We start from the raw sequence: 20886 nt of genomic DNA on the forward strand, positions 1-20886 counted from the left end.
GGTTCCCCCATTTGACGATACCGACGTGGATTGGTACTTTCTCCATTTCGAAAAAGTTGCTACAAGTCAGGACTGGCCGAGGGATAAGTGGGCTGTTTTGCTTCAGAGTGTACTGAAAGGGAAAGCCCAACAAGCTTACTCAGCTTTGTCCGCGAAAGATGCCCAGAGGTATGAGGTGGTGAAAGAGGCCATCCTCAGGATTTATGAGTTGGTCCCGGAGGCATACCGGCAGAGGTTCCGGAATGTGAGGAAGCAGTGGGACCGCACGTATTTAGAGTTTGCCCGTGAGATGCAGACATATTGTGAGCGTTGGTGTACCTCGAAGGGGGTAGAGGGGGATTATGACAGACTGCTACAGCTGATCCTGATTGAGCAGTTTAAAGGTCGTGTCCCTGAGGGTATGAGACCCTACTTAGATGAGAAAGAGGCAGCCACGTTAGCCGCAACTGCTAAGTTAGCGGATGAGTATGCGTTGACGCATAAAATTAAGTTTGCCCCAAGTAAAGGCTACCAGAAGGGTAGTCAGGACAGCGGGGAGAGTCCGCCAGAAAAGTCAGAAAGTAAGCCGGGGACTAGTGAGAAGGATAAGGTAGACCGGGAGCAGTCTGGTAGGAAGTCTCCTGGGGTCGTCTGTTATAATTGCGGGAACGTCGGACACTTTGCGTCCAGGTACTTTGCCCCAAAGAAGGAGATGGGAAAAGGAAAAACGGCGATTTTGACTGGCTGTATCAAGCTGGTAAACGAACCGCAAGGAAAGGACAGGTCTGCCAAAGTTCAGGAAGGGCGCGAGAGGTTTATCTCGGCCGGATTGGTGTCAGTGAAGGAGGGGTTAAAACCAGTTCCAGTGCGGATCTGGAGAGACACGGGAGCGTGTCAGTCACTGATACTGAAGAGTGTATTAGAGTTTAGCTCAGAGACCCAGACTGGGGAGGTCAAGGTCAAAGGTATTGGGGAAGGGATAGAGGCAGTCCCTTTGCACCAGATACACTTACAAAGCAACCTGGTCTCTGGACTAGTCACGATCGGGGTGAGGCCCAAATTACCGATGAAAGGCGTGGAAGTCTTGCTCGGTAATGACCTCGCCGGGGGAATTGTGTTCCCAGCCGTGAGATTGACAGGTCAGCCTGCCAGCATTGAGGCCCCGCCCATGGACTCACAGGTTCATCATGGGACTGCGGTAGTAAATTTAGCTGAGACGTTTCTGCCAGCCTTGTACGAGAAGGGGGTAGAAAGTGAAAAGAAGGAGTGTAGTGAAAGAAGAGGTAGTGAGGGAGCTGAGACAGACTTAGCATTAGCCAGGAAAGAATTTGTGCAGGCGCAGGAGCGAAACGAGGGGCTGATGGTTTTGGTGGAGGAGGAAGTGCTAAGGAAGAAAGGGAGACCAAGTACCGTACCCGCAGATGAGGAATGGGGGGTGGTGCAAAAGAGTTATTTGAATGAGATTTTTAACCTGGCCCACAAGGTACCCCCCGGTGGACATTTTGAGGTGCTGGAGGAAACAGTTGGTGAAATCATGAAAGAGGTTTACCAGCTGCACCGGAGGAAGGATGTTATTGATTATGGCCGACGCGAACTGAGACGGTCACATGCTTTTGATATACTAACAAACCTAGTCGGTGTTAGCGCGGAAATCAATGAAGCTAGGGTCCCCCTGATAAGAGGAAAAATACCATTTTGAAAAGATGAGTATGGTATCGACCAGATGGGAGAAGGCTATTGTTTTGGCCAGCTCTGCTGATAAGGTGTCTCCCTTAATCCCCGAACAAAGCGACTCTTTAGGAGAAGTAATTAAACGACTTGAACACGTGTGTTTGATTGTCCCGAGGCGATGCAAAGAACTGGGACGTTGGGTGGTGTCTGTTACACTAGGCCAGCCTAGCGAGCAATACCCCTATAGAATGAGTAATTCAGTGACGAAAGCAGAGGTGTGTATTGGCGATGTAATACGGCTGTCTGAAGCCAGCTTGATAGTGAACCTTGAAAAAAAATGAGTTCGGCCACACGAAGGTCACTTACCTGGGAATTGTGATGACACAGGGGCAGCTGGCAGCGATGCAAGCTACAGTGCGGGCTATCTCTGACATCCCAACCCTGACAGACAAGAGGGCCCTCAGAAGGCTCTTGGAGATGGTGGGGTACTGTAGGAAGTTTTGCATTAACTCTGCGGTTACTACCCCTCCCCCTCCTACTAAGCCCTTGCGAGAGAAAACTAAGTCGGAATGGGACAACCCTTGTTATTGTGGTCCGGGACAAAACCCAATGAAAGGTTACATTGATCGCAATTCAGTGTTTTTGGCCCCTATGAAGTTTGCTGAGTTGGAGCCTGGTCTAAGGGATTATTAATAACACATATAAAAGGAACAGAAAATGTGATGGCTGACTGTCTGTCAGGTGTTGACAACTTCAAATTCGCTGTATTAGCCAAATAGCTGATAAAGATGTATATCTGTGTGTATCAAATAATGTATTCATGTTCGTAATTTTTACCCCGGTAAAAATCCTTAAAGGTGGGAAGTGTGGCGAGAATACACATAAATTAAGATGTTAGCTGGCCTGGGCTGGCACCGGTGGGATCAGCCGTTGGTCTGCCACCTGTCTTCAGGAGAAAGAGAGATAAGGGAAACAATGGAGCAGCATTTGGAGATGTTAATGAAGGGACGGGAGAGAGTAACGGAAGGAGAGCTGTCAAGATCGGCTCCCCCTTTGAACCCTGAACTGTTTGAAGTGATGGACAGGCGATACCCCAGCAGGGGGATAAAAAGGGACAGGTTCGCTAAGGCGACACACACACGACACCCTGAGGTAACAAGACCCTGGAAGCGGTGCATCTCCCACAAGTCGGTGGGAAGTTTTGGACGGTTGGTCGCGGGACAAGCCATAGACGCACAGGGTGGAAAGGCATGATTGGCGGGAACCTGGTGTGTGTCCACCCTTGCCTGGGTGCCAGGTTCACCGCAGAGAAACGATCGTATCTGGAAACGGAGGGGTCACGGTCGGTGACCTCAGATGACATCACAAAGGGCTCGCACGAAAGCCGACTGAGAAGAATGTCGAAGGTCTGTGTGGAAGCCGTTTGAATATTCATTCGTTTTGCTCTCTCTCTCCTTCCCCCCACTGTCCATCTCCCACGGCAGTGATTACTGCGAACTGAACTGAACTAAATTGAACTGAACTGTGTGTCACTTTGAAACTGGTCATTTACCCCTAGACAACAATATAGCTTGATTGATCCTGTTATCTTAATTCTGTGTACATGTGTGTTTATCATTGCTGAACTGTTGCATTTATTATTCTTTTGATTACAGTACTGTGTTGCTTGTTTCTTTAATAAAACTTTCTTAGTTCTAGTAATCCAGACTCCAACTGAGTGATCCATTTCTGCTGGTTTGGCAACCCAGTTACGGGGTACGTAACAAGAGTTAGAATTGCTAAAACATCTTCCAGCTATTTAGCACCAATATATAAACAACATAAAGTAAGTCACAAGTACCTTGAATTTTTCCAAGTTTTGCTTTCTTTCATTTGGCTTTCTATCACCATGCAAACAAACACAAGAGAACTGATGTCCCTTTTTATCTGGGCCTGAAACAGGAAATTGACTTGATGTGAGAAACACACACTCAAAGCAAATAACCAAAACAAGCCTTCAGAACTAACTCACCTCCTCCCATCTGTATAAAATATTGCTCCATATTATCACAGTCAATCTTTGTCCTACAAAAGATGATTGCTTGATCCATCTTGTGTTCTTTGATTGCACGTACAGTATATTCACCCTTTAGTATTTTAATAGCTTCAGACCACATCTCTAGAGAAGCAATAGAGAAATTAATTAAACAGACAATATTGTATGCAAAATTAAAACTAAACAGTTAAGTGCCAACAGCAAAACAACAGCAAGGGATCTATAGATAAAAACATCTAACTCTTTCAGTGACTCACGAATAATCTGAAGTGTTGAAAGCAAATTCATGAGTAGATTTCCCACTGATATCATACCAGTTAACTCTGCAGTTGATGCTGTCATCATTTGATGGGCCCATCATAGAGCCCAAATGTCGTCAGAGTTTGTTAGATGAAGCCAGCAACTACAAAAGTGCATTCAATAAAAATAGTGGAAAGGTATAAAAGTAACAAAAAAAAAGAAAGTTGAGGGAATATCGAAGAGAACGGAACTTAGAAACATAGAAAACCTACAGCACAATACAGGCCCTTTGGCCCACAAAGCTGTAGGTTACTTATAGCCCTCTATCTTTCTGAACTCTTATGTACTTGTCCAGGAGTCTCTTAAAAGACCCCATCGTATCTGCCTCCACCACCGTTGCTGGCAGCCCATTCTATGCACTCATCACTCTCTGCGTAAAAAACTTACCCCCTGACATCTCCTCTGTACCTACTTCCACCTTAAAACTGTGCCCTCTAGTGCTAGCCATTTCAGCTCAGGGAAGAAGCCTCTGACTATCCACATGATCAATGTCTGATTGTCATGTTTTCTATGTCTCTATCTAAGTTTGTCTTTCAGTTGGACAATGACGCAAAGCACAATGCCAGAGCAACCATGGAGTAGCTTCAAATGAAGAAAATTCATGTCCTTGAGTGCTACAGTCAGTGTTCTGACCTTAACCCAATTGGACATCTCTGGCAAGGTCTCATTGTGTCACTGCTCAAGATGAGACTGCGGTGCTGCTCCAGTCCATGCAAAACTGTTACTTACAATGCATGTGGTACGGTTTCATTTAAAAAAAATCTCAAGGGGGAGAATATAATGTTTGTAGAGGAAATTGTGCTTTAGTACAAAATGCCTTACTTAGGTTGAATCAATTCTGAGCACCAAATCTCAGGAAGGATAAACTACCTTTGCAGGTGGTGTACTGAAATTTCACTAGAAGTATACAGAAACTAAAATAATAAATTAATGAGGATAAATTATATCAATTGGTTTCTCTTCCTTCTAGTTTAGGAGGTTGAGGAGTAAGGCAATTATGATGTTGCAAATGATTGTGCTAAGATTTAATAGGATAAAGGAAATTCTTTCCTATGACAGGAGACCCTTTATATATGGAATGTCCTCAAGGTACTAAATGTTCTAACATCTCTCTGAAAAAATTACTTCTTGTGCGTCTTAATGATTTTGAACTCAATTAATGTTCATTGATCTTGAAACTTTCACATTTCAGAATGTCTGCTTGCACAAAATATCAAGTTTTGTAAACTAATTTGACGTGAGGATGTAAAACACATAATGAAATTGTACTGACCAGCAGTATTGGCACCTGGTCTTGTGTTATCTTTAGCATGAACTTCATCGGTCTGAGGAGGAGAAACAAAACAGATTACATATTTTGACATTCCGCTAATTTATACTTGATGTTTTTTTTGAAAAAGTACATTTCCAAAGGAGTTGGCTAAGTAGGTGGTTTAGAGGGAGGAAAAGGAAGACAATAGTATAAAAGGAACTTTTGTTAAAAAAAGATCAATGTAAATTGACAAATAACTTTTGTTGAGGTTACAGGCCATGTACACTAAGACAAGTAATCTATCCTTTTTACCCGGATATGTCGTCCAGATTTCTCCCAGTTTCGATCTGTTTTTGGATTAACTCGTACAACAACGTGATGTACAGTTTCAGGAACAGAATCTTCTCCTTTCAGGTCCACCCAGGTTGGGAAGTGCATGATTTTCTCTGAGAGTTTCTTAACATCAAATGAATGTAGTGTAGCAGAGCAAACAATCACCTAGGTGAAGAATGATAAACAAAAGCCATAATACTCAAAATCGGAAAGGCTAATTTCACAATAATCAAGGAAAATTGCAAACCTGCTATGAATTTGTACTGTAATAGCTCCTGTCATTACATTTACTGCACACCTACATCATCTTTATAATGAGAAATGCCAATGTGCCAAATGGAATTAATGTTGCAATTATAACTAAAAAAAAGTGGTGCAACTCATTTGGTGCTTCACGTCTATTCCGCAATACATAAGATTATGGCTAATCTGATCCCGGCTTCAGCTTCACGTTCCTGATGCCTGTCACCGTGATCTTCAGCAGTTAATTAAAAAATATATCTTAACTTTGATTATATTTAATGACTTGGCCACCACACCTCTCTTTGGCATAGAGGGTTCTATAGTGCCTTGATAAAGTATTCAGCTCCTGCAAATATTTTTACATTTTACTGTCTTATTTCCTAAATTTAAAATATATTGAAGTAAGATTTTGATCTAATCTACAAAACATTGCTCATCATATAAATCAAAAGAAAAATTCCAAAACCTGTCAATAATTTATTAAAAATCAAAATAGCAAGGTTGGATAAAGTATTCATCCTCTTTGTAATTACCATGCTAACTTTCCTCAAGAACAGTATATTACCTTACCAACTCACTCAATCTGTTGATGTAAAAAAAAATTGGAGGATCACCTGTTTTCAATGAATTCATAAGAATAAACACCCCTCTCATTGTAAGGTCTAACAGCATGGTAGATTTTCAACAGAGCAAACCAAAATGAAGGCAAAAGAGCCTTTCAGACAAGGCAGGGAAATGATAAGCACAAATCTGGGGAATGGTACAAGACCAACTCAAAGCACTGAACATACCTCAGAGCAGTCCATCGTGAAAAAGTGGAAAAAGATATTAAACCATACCGCTTAGGTCAGGGTGTCTCTTGGAACTTAGTCACTGAAGAAGAACAATACTTGTAAGAGAGACTACTGTGACACCAACAGTCATTCTGAGTAAGCTGCAGAATTCAGTGGCTTCAACTGGAGATGAGTTTCATGGCTCCACAATCTCTAAGACCTTGCACAAAAAGGGTACTTATGGAAAAGTGGCAAGGAAGCAGCCCTGGCTGAAAAAAAGGAAGTATATCCTTGCCCTGAAAGATTTTGCAAGATACTGTAAAGACGTGGAAGAAGGATTTGTGGTCGGATGAGACTAAAGTGGAACTTCTTGGCCTCAACATTAAATGGTAGGTGTGGTGAAAATCTAATACTGCACATCAGCCAAGTAACACCATCCCTACGGTAAAATATGGTGGAGGCAGCATCATACTACGTGGATGCTTTCAGCAGCAGGAACTGAAAATCTGGTCAGGGTTGATGGGGAAAAGAATGCTCCTGAAGGCAGACATCCTGGATAAAAACCTGCTAGCCTTTGCCAGAAAGCTTAAATTGGAGAGGAAGTTTGCCTTTCATTCGGACAATGACCCAAAGCACAATGCCAGAGCAACCATGGAGTAGTTTCAAAGAAAGAGAATTCATGTCCTTGAAATGCCGCAGTCAGTGTCCTGACCTTAACCCAATTGAACGTCTCTGGCAAGACCTCAAGATTGCCGTCCACCACTGCTCCCCAACTAACCTGACACAACTTGAGAAATTTGGCAAGGAGGAATGGGCAAATCTTTTTCCATCAAGTTGTGCAAAGCTAATAGAGACAATTCGGTACCCAAAATGACTACTGGCTGTAATAGCTGCGAGAGGTTGTTCGACTAAGTACTGAGCAAAGGGGGATGGATACTTTGGAATTGTTGACATGTGAGTTTTTACATTTTTCATGCTTTGCCATTTTTCCTGTTTTTGGGCTCAATAGCGATAAAAGGAGCATGTGATCTATAAATAAAAATCCTCAGTTAAATTGATCAAAATCAATACTGTGATACTCATTTATGTGAACAAAGATTTGGATGCTGAATAATTTTACAAGGCTCTGTAAAAATTCCTCCCAACTCAGTATAAGCAACTCTTTATTTGAAAACTATCTTCCTAGTGTTAGATTCCCACAAAAGCATCAGCATTTCCTTTGCATTTTTCTGTCAAGCCCACTTAGGAATGGGAACTTCCCTAAGATAACACCTCAGTCTTCTCAACTCCAGGAATCAATCTACTGATCATTTCTGAATTGCTTTCAATGTACATATAGGCTTCCATATACAAGAGAGGTATATAGTACATGACTGAATTTGCATTACCTGCAATCTCTTGCCATCAGATGTTATTTGAGGGATCTGAGAATGCATTCTTGTAATGAAGTCAGAGTATCCTTGTGTAAGTAATCCATCCTACAAAACAGCAACCACTTTAGATGTCTCCTTATTCGTCATAATAAAAAACAAAAGATAGAATGGAATTATTCTGAATTGTGTTTAGTTTACTTGTATATCATTTATTCAGAATAGTACTTCAGAATACTATTCAGAATAATTCCATTCTGCCTATACAAAAGTTGTAAAAGTTCCTTTTGTTTTGCCTACCACCAGCACAAGGATTTTGCATGATTTTGTATAATCCTTTCTTTACATATTGATCCATTTTAGTATAGTTTAAGCAAGAGGCACAGCAACACTAAAACAAAATGCAATACTGTAAAGTGTTGACAAGAGAACGCACTTCATTTAGAAACACTTCCGGATTTTTCAGATAATGTAGAACATATAATATGCCCAGCATTAAGTAATAATATTATGAGCCGACTTTGAACACTAAAAAATAATAAATTGGAACAAATAATTGTCCATCTCACCAAGCACCAAATTAGCTGCTGAACATTCACATATGCAATGTTTACCTAAATAAAGGCATCCGTTAGTCTTGCGAGATCATGGATCTGCGCCTGGAAAGTCTTCACTCTCCAGGGCGCAGGCCCGGGCAAGGTTGTATGGAAGACCAGCAGTTGCCCATGCTGCAAGTCTCCCCTCTCAACGACACCAATGTTGTCCAAGGGAAGGGCATTAGGACCCATACAGCTTGGCACCAGTGTCGTCGCAGAGCACTGCGTGGTTAAGTGCCTTGCTCAAGGACACAACACGCTGCCTCTGCTGGGGCTCGAACTCACGACCTTCAGATTGCTAGTCCAATGCCTTAACCACTTGGCCACATGCCCACACAATGTTTACCTAATGGAATAATTAATAATGAAACAAAGGAAATTTAAAGAGGATGGGGAATGAACAGAAAAATTCAATACCACTGTTAACATAAATATTATTCAATTGAGATGAGGTGATTATGAATTTTTAATTTTGATAAATGATCACTTACAGCTTCATCTAGCACAAAGAACCTAACTTGGGAAAGATTTAGTTTTCCTGTTGAGACAAGGTCATCAACTCTTCCCGGAGTTCCAACAACAATATCCACCTACAAAACAGACACAAATATTTCCATATTGAACTTCAAATGTATCCAGACTTCACTTAAATAACTATATAAAAATAAAGTCTAAGATTATACCACACTTTTCTCATCTTTAAGGTGTATTTTAAAAAAGCCAAATTTTTTTTATACTGATTGTAGATGTAGGACAATGCAAGCCACATGAACAATAACTGATAAATGGTCCTTTGTATATTCCTCTTAAAAGACTAATACTTAACAAGGTCAAATTTTAGAAAATGCCAAATGATGAACCAGAGATCATTCAATTGAGTTTGGTCACGTAGCTGTCCTAGCTGATGTTCAGCTAAAATCAATGCGTCTCCATCACAACACAATAACTTCAGTATTAGCAGAATACATCTTGTTAATAACATTTTTCTCTAGATAGGAATGAAAATTCTATACTACTTTTCATGACTTGCCCAGTGTGTTTTACAGCCAGTTAAGATGTTCAGAATATCATATGTTCAATGCAAAGAATGCCAAATACAGTTGGTTGAAATTTTTTTTTAATTCATGCAGAATTTATTTTTATTACCTTATTCAGCTGACATTTCCAAAAAATGCTAGATAAATAAGAACCAATATATTTGTAAACAACTCCCAGAAGAACCACGAAACTTACTCCTTGCTCTAGGATAGCCAGCTGATCTTTTGCAGACACACCACCAATAATTAGGAGTTCCCTAAAACAAACATAAACATAAAAACTAAGGAATCTTTCCAGAAGAATAGATAATTAAAAGTTTCCCAAGACCAAAAAAAAGAGAACATGACCATGACAAGTCATCATTAATCAGTGTTAAGTTGACATTTATCCCAGAGGCTACAGCAAATTAATATACATATTCCTTGCACATCTAATTAAAATTGGCTTTTTTGGGGGGTATTTTTCACATTTGCAGTATGATGAGTGAAGTCTGAACATCTCAGAAGCAATAAAGATGAATTTTCAGATGATGACATCCTGTCTTTTCTGAACTAAACCTTGAAACCTTCCCACATCTGAAGAGGAGAACAGTGGGATGCTAAGACAGAAACACAGAGACTGCAAATGATGTAACTAAAATCAAAATGCTAACTACTGAAGGAGCTCAGCAGTTCCAGTAGCATCTGTGCAGGAAAAGGAATTGTTTCTGTTTGAAACCTGCATCAGGACATAAGATTGTTGAGGGAAGGTAGCCAATATAAAGAAGAGACAGTGAGGGGATGAGAGGGGCTAGTAGATAAGTAGACTGAGAGGTGATGGGCACATGAAGCTGGGTGGAGGAGGGGGGAAAGTAGGGGTGTGACTGGGAGACACGATGGTAGAAGCCAACATAAGAAAAAAAGCAGAGGGACAGATGGAGCCCACTGGGGGGAGTAGAGGATGAAGATGGAGACAGAGGCTGAAGGATGATGAGTGAAGACACAGAGTGCTGGAGTCTGATAAGTTTGGTGACAAAATGAACCATTTAAGGGAGAGATTAGCAGATGGAAGGGTGAGTCAGTTGGTGGATGGAATCAGGAGAGGGAGGGGTGGGAGAGGGAATTAAAAAATTTAAGGACAAGAGGTGAATTTAGGATTGAGAGAGGGGAACACAGGAGGTAGTTACCTAAAGTTGGAGAATTTAATATTCAAACCATTGGGTTGTAGACTACCCACGCAGATTATGAGGTGTGATTCCTTCAGTTTGCACTTCTCCGCTGTTGGGGTGAGGCAAAGGATGGACAGGTTGGTATGGGAATAGGAAAGGGAGCTGAAATTACAAACAACCAATTCAACGATGCCAGCAACGAAGACTGAAAGAGCTCCCAGAGATGGAAAGCTGAAACAGCGATGGACAAAGGTACAAGGATACATTAAAGTTCAACTTCTGAAATGAAAGAAACAAGATAATGCCAAAATGAGTGGAGGAGCATCAGTAACAAAATCATCCCTAAATGGAGAGAATGGTGAAACAGAAAAAGAGAGACCAACACATCTGAAGATGGATGTGAAAGAGGAGAAAGAGTTTAGAAATTACCTTAGCTTGGGATCAGCAACATTTTTCTTGAATTGCTTGATATTATTGAGCGTTTGTTCTGCCAATTCCCTGGATGGTTCAATGATGAGAGCTTTAGGAGCATTTGGCAAGTTTTTAGCTTGACCCACAAGTGCAGTGCCTGAAAAGAATGAATTAATAACACCAAATTCACAACAGCTACAAGCATATTTCTATGCACCTGCACTGTGAGAGCAGACTGCAGGGAGAGTTAAAAATGAAGGTACATCATATAATAATTTAGCAAAATTATTAATATGAGAAAATCTGCTGATGCTGGAAATCCAAAGCAACACACACACACACACACACACACACAATGCTGGAGGAACTCAGCAGGTCAGCAGCATCGACGGAAATAAATAAATAGCAGACGCTTCGGGCCGAGACCCTCCTTCAGGACTGAGAAGGAAGAGGGAAGACGCCAGAATAAAAAGGTGGGGGGAGGGGAAGGAGATAAATTATTTTCCATTTTAAGACATATCCTGAGGCAAGGTAATGTGCAAGGTTTGGAATCTCTGTATCATCCTCCAACTTTCATTTGCTTTCAAACACTTTAATTCCACTTAATCCTTCTTAAAACCCCTCGTTTCAGTTTCATTCCTCTTTAAAGGCTTCCTTCAAAGATATCTTTCTGATTAACATTTCAGCATCACCTTTAACCTTTTCCTCCATGGATCAGCATTTGCCTCTAAATTTTACTCCAAAGATAGAGTATAACAGTGTTGTCCTACCAAGTTTACATTTTCACCAGCCGAACTTCTGGCTGTCTCCCACTCACCCATCAATCTCGTACTTATGATCGAAATCAGCCCATACTTTTAATGCTTAGCAACCATTAAAAAAAATCTGTTTTTCCAATTTTCCTCAATCATTAAGATCTATTTTCTTCAATTCTGGTTCCATCTCAGATTTTAAAACTGCTCTAAGACAGGTAATCATGACATAATCCTTAGTTTGGGTACAAAAGTACTGGGATTCTCTCCATATTTTTACAATACTCTTTAAAACAGATTTTGCTCACTAAGTATTTTGCAGCTTGATCTAATGTCCCCTCATGTAAACCAGCACCAAAATTTGATTCACAGTGCTCTGCGAAACGTCTTGCAGAATTTTGCTTTATTAAGATTAGCATTATTGTATTTATGGGGCAGCATGGTAGTGCAGTGGTTAGCACAATACTTTATGGTACAGGCAAAATGGGTTCAATTCCTGCCATTGCCTGCAAGGAGTTTGTAAATTCTCCCCATGAGGACCGCATGAGTTTCCCCTGGGTGCTCCAGTTTCCTCCCACAGTCCACAGATGTGGTAGGTTAACTGGTCATTGTAAGTTGTCCTGTGATCACGCTAGGATTAAATTGGGGAATTGCTGGGAAGCGTGGTTCGAAGGACCAGATGGGACTACTCTGCACTGTATCCCAATATAAAAAAATAAAAAAGGAGTATTGGGATTCTTTACAAAATAGTTAGAAACAACTTTCAAATGCAAATTATGTCAGGCCTGAAAATCTCAATACAAATATATTAAAATTAGCGTGTTGCTTCAGAGGTTAGCAAAGCTAAGTCTTTGCTGGTAAGATTCAAAAATACAATCTACAAATTTTCAATGGTGATTTTTACTAAATATGACAAAGAATAAATACAAAATTAACTGACTGCAAGTTATCTCAATCAGATAAAATCAAGAAGTACAGAACATAACAGTAAGGTTAATTTGTTAGAAGGAGATTATGCTGCTGCAGCTACGAGCTTTCTATCTCATTTCGAAATTCTTCTCAAAACTGTTGAATATAAACTCTAGGAGACTATTAAGAATATTGCTAGTCAGAATTGTTTGAATATCTGTGAAGAATCCATGCATGAAACAGTTGTAGTTAAAAAAAATTGAAGGAGATTGTAGAGTTCCCTCCAATAGCAGACACACTGTGGGAAACTTGCAGAAGAGATGTTCATAACAAAGAGGATGCAGACATGGGAGATTTTGAATTTTAAACACTGGACAAATCAAACTGCGAAATTAGCTTATAGAGCAAGTTTACAGAATGCATTCGAGAGTTTCCATAACATTCTATCACAGATCAAAATGGGGATAAGTGTTTCTGTGGTGTAGGAAAATTCATTTGTTATGTCATAATAAGCAACCTTCTGTTGATTAAACCAAGGTCAAGAGCAAAACTGAATATAAAACTAATGTCTTAAATGTAACTTATTTGGTTATGAAGACCAAGATGGATGAAGTAGTTTGCGAAATTAGTGTGTAATAAGGTAGGTATACAAATATAAAATTTTAATTTGTAAAGTAAAACCCTCCACAGGAAAGACACCTAAATGATTCATGATAATGAAACAAAGGTTAAGGTTAGTTAAAAAAAAAGTTGCAAAAGAAACAAACATGAAAATTAGAATTTCAATTGTCAGTAATGATATAACCTAAAGAGGATCAAGAGGAAAAAGTAGAGACAGAGTGAAAATGTAAAATATAGGAAATAAATCAAAATTAAAAAGCTTAAAGCAAATAGAAAGACTGTAGTAAAAGTAAGCATGAGCCCCAAGAAAGGAAAGATAATAATTAGTGGAATAGCAAGGTAGAATAGTAAATATCTTGCCTGTCTTTACAGTACAAACAAATAGATACAACATAGCGAAGAACTAAGTGAAGACAGAGAAACTTCAAATATTTAAAGCAGAAACTTAGAAATTAATGGAGCAGAATCTGATACCTAATAACCCATGTCTTGGAGGATTCTATAAGAAATGTTGCAGAGGAGGCACTGGCAGTGATTATCCAGAAGTGTCTGGATTCTGAATGGTCCCAATAAATTGAGTAGCATCAAACCTCCATGCAAGAAAGATGACACAGTGAAAACAGGGAACAAATATATTAACCTAACACAGAAAATGCTGAAACCCCTTTTTATTACCTTTTTAGTACCATGGATATTTTAGGATTTTTCATAAAGATGATTAGACAGGCACACGGCTTTATGAAGCAAATAGTGATGCTTGAACGTATTGATAAGTAAGACAAATATTAGGTAGGATAGCGATGGAAATCAAGAATTAGCGATTTTTCTAATTTCATTCAATTGCTGCCACACTAAGATCAAGTTTCTCCTCAAATTTTATCTTGAACCAATGTGACGACATAATCTAGAATTCACAACTCCTAATGCAATAGACTTAACTGTTAATGATATTTATATTGGTAAAACATGTAAGACTAATTGCTGCAATATTTAAATAAATTAAAATCATTTAGTAACTCAGGATGTTACTGGCAACATACCTGTTTGCTGTGTTTTTACGACATGACCATCAGATGCCTTGCTTAATGCCTGAAAGCCATCTTTTGGAGGGAATTTGAATTCTTCTTCACCAAAGTTAAACTTGAGCTCGGCATTCTAGGATCCAACAACAAAAGCTTTCAGTTTATTGAAAACATTTTCTAGACATTTCCCTCTAAAATGTTTGGGAAAGTTACCTTTAAAACACAAGCGGCAAAGAAAGCTTGGTTCATCAGATGTGAAGGAATATCAAAAGCATGACCGAGGTCTTTTCCTGGTTAAAGAAAGAAAATCTTTTGAGTAGTTATTTTTCCAACTATTTAGTAAGAATAAGAGAGGCAGTTGTGTGTTGAAGCAGCCTGTTTAAGCTTTTAACAATGTTAGCCAAACTACAAATCTCCTCTTAAATATTTATGGGACAGGTGGAGAAGTGAAATTACTAACCACATATCTGAAGCACATATTTCTTCCAAATACAGCTTAGTTGTCAATTATCCCTTTACTTCATCAGCCATAACTGTTAAGAGTAGCATGTCTAACAATCAAATTAAGTTGCTAGACTAGGAAAGACGAGGTTATAACTTGAATCTAAAGCCAGAACCATAAATATTCTTGTAAACCAGCATTATCAAGTTGAAAGCATAAGATGCAGAATACTTTGAAGCAAACTTACCATTTTTTGAAAATTTTACAATGCTGGAATCAAGATCAATGTAGCATCCAATCGTATCATGCATAGTAAACTCCTAAATAAAAGCAATTTTGCATGAAATATTAAAGACATTTATGTTGAAATTAGCTGAATAAAAAAAGTTTTATAATATATCAGTACCTCTCCATAACTCTCAAACTGTTTGCAGTTGGACTTCTTTCCAGTGCCACCAAAGCCAAAGCCAAACTTGTCAGTTCCTGTTCAGAAATACCCCAAAATAAAACATATCAATTCATGACTTAAGCCAAGGTGTTTGCAAACAATATTTATAGCATGAAAACTAGTCCTTTAAGTGTATTCCTTTCTAGTGTCAAAGCTCTACTTGATCACATTTCAACTAAAAATTTGCCAACCACAAGCTAACCATCAGCTGTTCATCTTAGCTCCCTCTTAAGTATATGAAATTTGCTTCTTTTCCACTTCTGATAATATTCTGCATGAGAGAGCTTCCACTCATTTCCTTTCAGATTCATTAGATGTTAGTGCATTGAAGTTTCCAATTTTAGCTCACCTTACAAGTAGAAACATCTTTATGTTCACAAAGTAATCACATCTGAATAATCTTAAAGAGTACTGTCCATTACTGCTCAATCTACACTTTTCTTAAAGGAATCTGTGCAGTACATGTTTTCTTAGGCAATAAAACTTGCCTTTTAGAACAATTTTGACATATTAGAAATGTGCATAACAACAAATTACAATATATATAGCATTCTGCGCAGTTGACCTTTGTCAACAATTCTCAAGTATAAACAATTCAGATGAGGTAAAAATATAACAGAAGAGAGCATTGTTTTGTACAAGGAATGCTGTTACATGAATTTAAAAAAACTGACAAGTAGAGCACAAATGTTTAAAGATGCTTCAAAGATCACAAATGACTTGCTGAGCATAGCATAAATATTAATGGAGTATTTTGCACTGGTCTCATCTCTCAAAAATAAGAGTGACAATTTAAGTGTAATATAAAATTAGCAATAGTAAGCAATGTTTCAACCACATTGTTACAAACAAAAAAACCTGAACAGCTGATATAAATCTTGAGTCTACAAGGAGATGGTCCCTAGTCTCTGTTTTTAAAAAATACATGCATAGCTCCCATCTACTGAAATAAGGCTATTTGGCCTAAGTATTGAAACTGTCAGAAGGAAAACGTCAAAATAATTATGGGGGATTTTAATATAAAAGTGGATTGGGTAAGTCAGGAAGGTACTGGATCTCAGGAAAGGGAGTTCGTAGAATGCCTACGGAATGGCTTTTTGGAGCAGCTTGTCCATAAGCCCACCAGGGGATCGGCTGTTTTGGATTGGGTGCTGTGTAATGAACCTGAGGCGATTAGGGAGCTGGAGGTAATGGAATCCCTTGGAATTAGTGATCATAATATGATTGAGTTCAGTTTCAAATTTGAAAAGGAGAAGCTGGTATCAAGTGTATCGATATTTCAGTGGAACAAAGAAAATTACAGCGCTATGAGAGAGGAACTGGACCAAGCCTATTGGAAAAGTAAGCTGGATGGAGGGACGGTAGAGCAGAATTAGAAGAAATTCCTACAAGGAGTAAGGAAAGTGCAGGAAAAATATATTCCAAGAAAATAGAAAATGCTACTGAATAAGACTACTGAAAATAGACATTTAAGTTAATTAACTTACCTAAATCCAGTGAAGCCTGCATAGTAGACCATCCAATTCTACACAAGCCTTGGTCATGACAATTCACTTCATAGTAATATTTACCTACACAACACAATAAAATACATTTTAACACACACTATCTTCTCTTCAAAAAGCACTAACACATCTATAGATTTAGAAAATCTATGCTGTCATTTGAGCAAGTTCTTGATCCAATTAAACTAATTAATGTATTTAAACCATCATCTGGAACAGATGAAAACAAAGCACATCATAACTCTTTCCTAATATCTGTTTTTTTAAGCAATACTAAAAGGCTACATTTCCAAAGTTACGTTAGGGCTTATGATCCAAGTTAATAGAGACAAATCAATCTTTGATATGACAATCATTAAAGAGCTATAATTCAGATGCTCATATCATAGAAATTGATTTAATTATCTTTGACACACAAGACTTGCCTTTTTTCACTCCCCTAGTGGATCTGCATCCATGCCACTCTTTTATTTCCCTGCTTTGGCAGCACAGTCCATCTGCCCCAATAGCTGGAGAAATGTCAAAATGAGAAATTTGTGAGAAACTTTGTTCAGAGTTCAAAGTAGATTATCAATGTACATATACATCATCATATACTACCCTGGGATTCATTTTCTCATTTTCTTCTGAGCATACTCAATAAGTCTACCAAATTACGGTATTGCTTTGCACTATTGTAACTATATGTTATAATTAAGTGGTTTTTGTCAGTTGTTTTAGTCTTGGTTTGGTTTGTGTTTCTGTGATATCATTCTGGAGGAACGTTGTATCATTTCTTAATGCATGCATTACTAAACCACAATAAAAGAGGACTGTGTGTCCTCATAATCTAATCTAATAATAACTACAACATAATCAATGGAAGGCAGCCCAACTAGGGCTTTCAACCAGAGTGCAAAGACTGCAAACTGTGCAAATACAAAGATGAAACAAAAAAAGCAATAAATATTGAAAACATGAGATGAAGCGTCCCTGAAAGTGAGTTCATTGATTGTGGGAACACACATCAAAGTTGCTGGTGAACGCAGCAGGCCAGGCAGCATCTGTAGGAAGAGGTACAGTCGACGTTTCAGGCCGAGACCCTTCGACATTGATTGTGGGAACATTTTAGGGATGAGGCAAGTGAAGTTATCCCCTTTGGATCAAGAGCCTGATGGTTGAGGATTAGTAACTGTCCCTGAACCTGATACTGCGAGTCCTGAGGCTCTTATTCAAAGATTCATTTATTATCAAAGTATACAACTCTGAAATTCTTCTTCTCCTGATTCTTGTTCCTCCTTCCTGATGGCAGCAGTGAGAAGAGAGCATGGCCTGGGAGGTAGGGGTTCCTGAAGATGGATGCTGCTTTCCTACGACAGCGTTTCACGTAGATGTGCTCAATGGTAGGGAGAGCTTTACCAGAGATGGACTGGGCTGTATCCACTACTTTTTGTAGATTTTCCATTCAAGGTCATTGGTGTTTCAATACCAGGCTATGATGCAGCCAGTGAATATACTCTCCACTAAATATCTATACAAGTTTGACAAAGTTTTGGATGCCGTGCTGAATCTCTGCAAACTCCTAAGGAAGTAGAGGTGTTGCTGTACTTATTCATAATTGTACTTATGTGCTGGGCCCAGGACAGGTCCTGTGAAATAACACCACATAGGAATTCAAAGTTGCTAACCTTCTCCACCTCCAATGAGGACTGGTTCCTGGACTATTTGGCTTCTTTCTCCTGAAGTCTATAATCAGCTGCTTCGTCTTGCTGACATTAAAAATCTGGCTGAATGATGCTACAATAACCTCTCACTCAACCTTCCTCCTATATGCTGATTCATCACCATCTTTGATTCGGCCTATGATAGTGGTGTCATCAACAAACTTGAATATGGCATTGGAGCTACGCTTGGTGACATAGCCTTCAGTGTGAAGCTTGTAGAGCAGGGGAGTAAGCACACAGCGTTGTGGTGCACCTGTGGAGGAGACATTGTTGCTAGTCTGAGCTGACTGGGATCAGCAATGGGGAAATCCAGAATCCAACTGCACAAGGATGTTTTGAGGCTAAGGTCCTGGAGCTTACTGATTAGTTTTGAGGGGATGATGGTATTGAACGGTGAGCTGTAGTTACACATATTGTCTGTAGACAATGACTTTAAACATAGCAATGAGTTATCCTTTCAGTTGGTTTCTTCAATGTCATTTTAGTTTTGATTTACACAATGTTAATTCAAGAATAAGTTTTGCATCCATTCCCTTTACAATGCCTATTCTCCAAATTACTCCAGGAAAAACATTTCATTGACATCATGCAACAGTAATCGATCTACCATTCGTTGCAGTTTGCTTTACAGTGGTTGTTCTCATACTCGACTGTTAAAGTGCTTCTGTAAAGAATACTCTTATTACAGGTGTCCCCCCTTTACGAAAGTTCGCTTTAATCCACTTTGCTTTTATGAAAGACCTACATTAGTGTAGGCATCCAGATGAAGGGTCTCGGCCCAAAACATCGACTGTACCTCTTCCTAGAGATGCTGCCTGGCCTGCTGCATTCACCAGCAACTTTTATGTGTGTTGACCTACATTAGTACCTGTTTTCGCTAGCTGAAAGAAATCCGAAAAGGATTTTCGCTTTCACCATAAAAGGCACCCGCTTTAAACTTGTGTTTACCCTGGGAAAGACTACCATGACTGTGAAGCCTTGCACAGGCAGGTGTGTGCGCATGCGTGTATGTGTCGATTTTTTCCTACAAATCGGTTTTGGCTAAATCTTCCCGATTCTAAGAAGTGAAACTACACTGTACATACATTATTTCTACTTTATATAGGCTGTGTATTTATCATATCATTCCTGCTTTTACTATATGTTACTGTCATTTTAGATTTTATGTGCTCTTTGGTATGAGTTGGTAGGTTTTTTTTGGGTCTGGGAATGCTCAAAAATTTTTCCCATATAAATTAATGGTAATTGCTTCATTGCCTTACGCCATTTCAGCTTACAAAAGGTTTCATAGGAACGCTCTACTTTCGGATAGCGGGGGAAACCTGTATTCAAAGATTATGTGATAAATGCAGTTTGCTTCATTATTGTGTTAGTTGGATACACAGAAGTGGGCTCTTCAGCTTGCCAAATCCACCAACAAGTACCCATATAATTTTATTCTTTTGACATTCCCATCAATTCTTCCCAGATTCTACCACAACAAACTATACATAAATAGACTAAGGCTTAGAACAACCAATGTGCAAAAGAAGATAACTGGAAATAAGAAAAATGCTGAGAACAAGAGTTGTAAAGAGTCCTTGAAAGTGAGTCTATAGGTTCAGAATAGTGGTGATTGAAGTTATCCACACTGGATCCTGACGGTTGTAGGATAGTAACTGTTCCTGAACCTGAGGCTCATCAGGTGGTAGTGGTGAAAAGAGGGCATGACCTGGATGGTGGGGGCTCTTTAATGACGGATGCAGCTTTCTTGTGGCAGTGCTCCATGTGAACTTATTCAAATGTAATTATAATACTGAGGCCATGTATATGGAATTATGGTGTTATGGCCAATACTGAGACTTGGCTGTCTAAAGGGCAAGATTGGCTGCTTGATGTTTTTGGGTTTAGATGCTTCAAAATGGACAGTGAAACAGCATGTTAGGATGCTCTCTATTGCACGTCTGTACAAAAACCTGAGAATGGGTGTGTTCTGATGAAGGGTCTCGGTCCGAAACATTGACAGTTCACTCTTTTCCATGGATGCTGCCTGGCCTGTCGAGTTCTTCCAGCATTTTGTGTATGTTGGTTGTATAGATGTGCATAGTGCGTCTCTCTTCAGCCTCCTCAAAGTAGAGGCATTGGTGAGCTTTCCTGACCTTGTAGAATTCGTTCTGGGACCATGAAAGGTGGTGCGAGATGTGTACTCCCAGGAGTTTGAAATTGCTCAGTTTCTACTATTGTGCAATTTGTAAGTTTAAATAACTGTTGGATTTTTGCAATGACAGGTTCAGAAGTAATGAGCTTGAAAGGAGAAAACCTGCAAAGTGAGCATAGAATACATTTGCTCTGGTAGC

General features: G+C 39.3%; 1 protein-coding gene across 1 annotated transcript in view; it reads right to left on the reverse strand.

Annotated features, from left to right (window-relative positions):
• The window catches only part of ddx1 (DEAD (Asp-Glu-Ala-Asp) box helicase 1), a 42785-nt gene that overhangs the window by 15894 nt on the left and 6005 nt on the right, over positions 1-20886 (reverse strand). The window contains exons 7-20 of the mRNA XM_063037363.1: positions 17273-17356; positions 16830-16913; positions 15301-15377; positions 15142-15214; positions 14666-14742; positions 14471-14585; positions 11167-11305; positions 9786-9846; positions 9044-9142; positions 7975-8064; positions 5550-5735; positions 5259-5310; positions 3662-3808; positions 3491-3582 (exon numbers count right to left, since the gene is read on the reverse strand). Of these exons, the coding sequence (XP_062893433.1) occupies positions 3491-3582; positions 3662-3808; positions 5259-5310; positions 5550-5735; positions 7975-8064; positions 9044-9142; positions 9786-9846; positions 11167-11305; positions 14471-14585; positions 14666-14742; positions 15142-15214; positions 15301-15377; positions 16830-16913; positions 17273-17356 (1376 nt within the window). The remainder of the gene's footprint in view (positions 1-3490; positions 3583-3661; positions 3809-5258; positions 5311-5549; positions 5736-7974; positions 8065-9043; positions 9143-9785; positions 9847-11166; positions 11306-14470; positions 14586-14665; positions 14743-15141; positions 15215-15300; positions 15378-16829; positions 16914-17272; positions 17357-20886) is intronic.

Source organism: Mobula hypostoma, chromosome 2 (assembly GCF_963921235.1).
Source record: "Mobula hypostoma chromosome 2, sMobHyp1.1, whole genome shotgun sequence".
NCBI classification, from domain to species: domain Eukaryota; kingdom Metazoa; phylum Chordata; class Chondrichthyes; order Myliobatiformes; family Myliobatidae; genus Mobula; species Mobula hypostoma.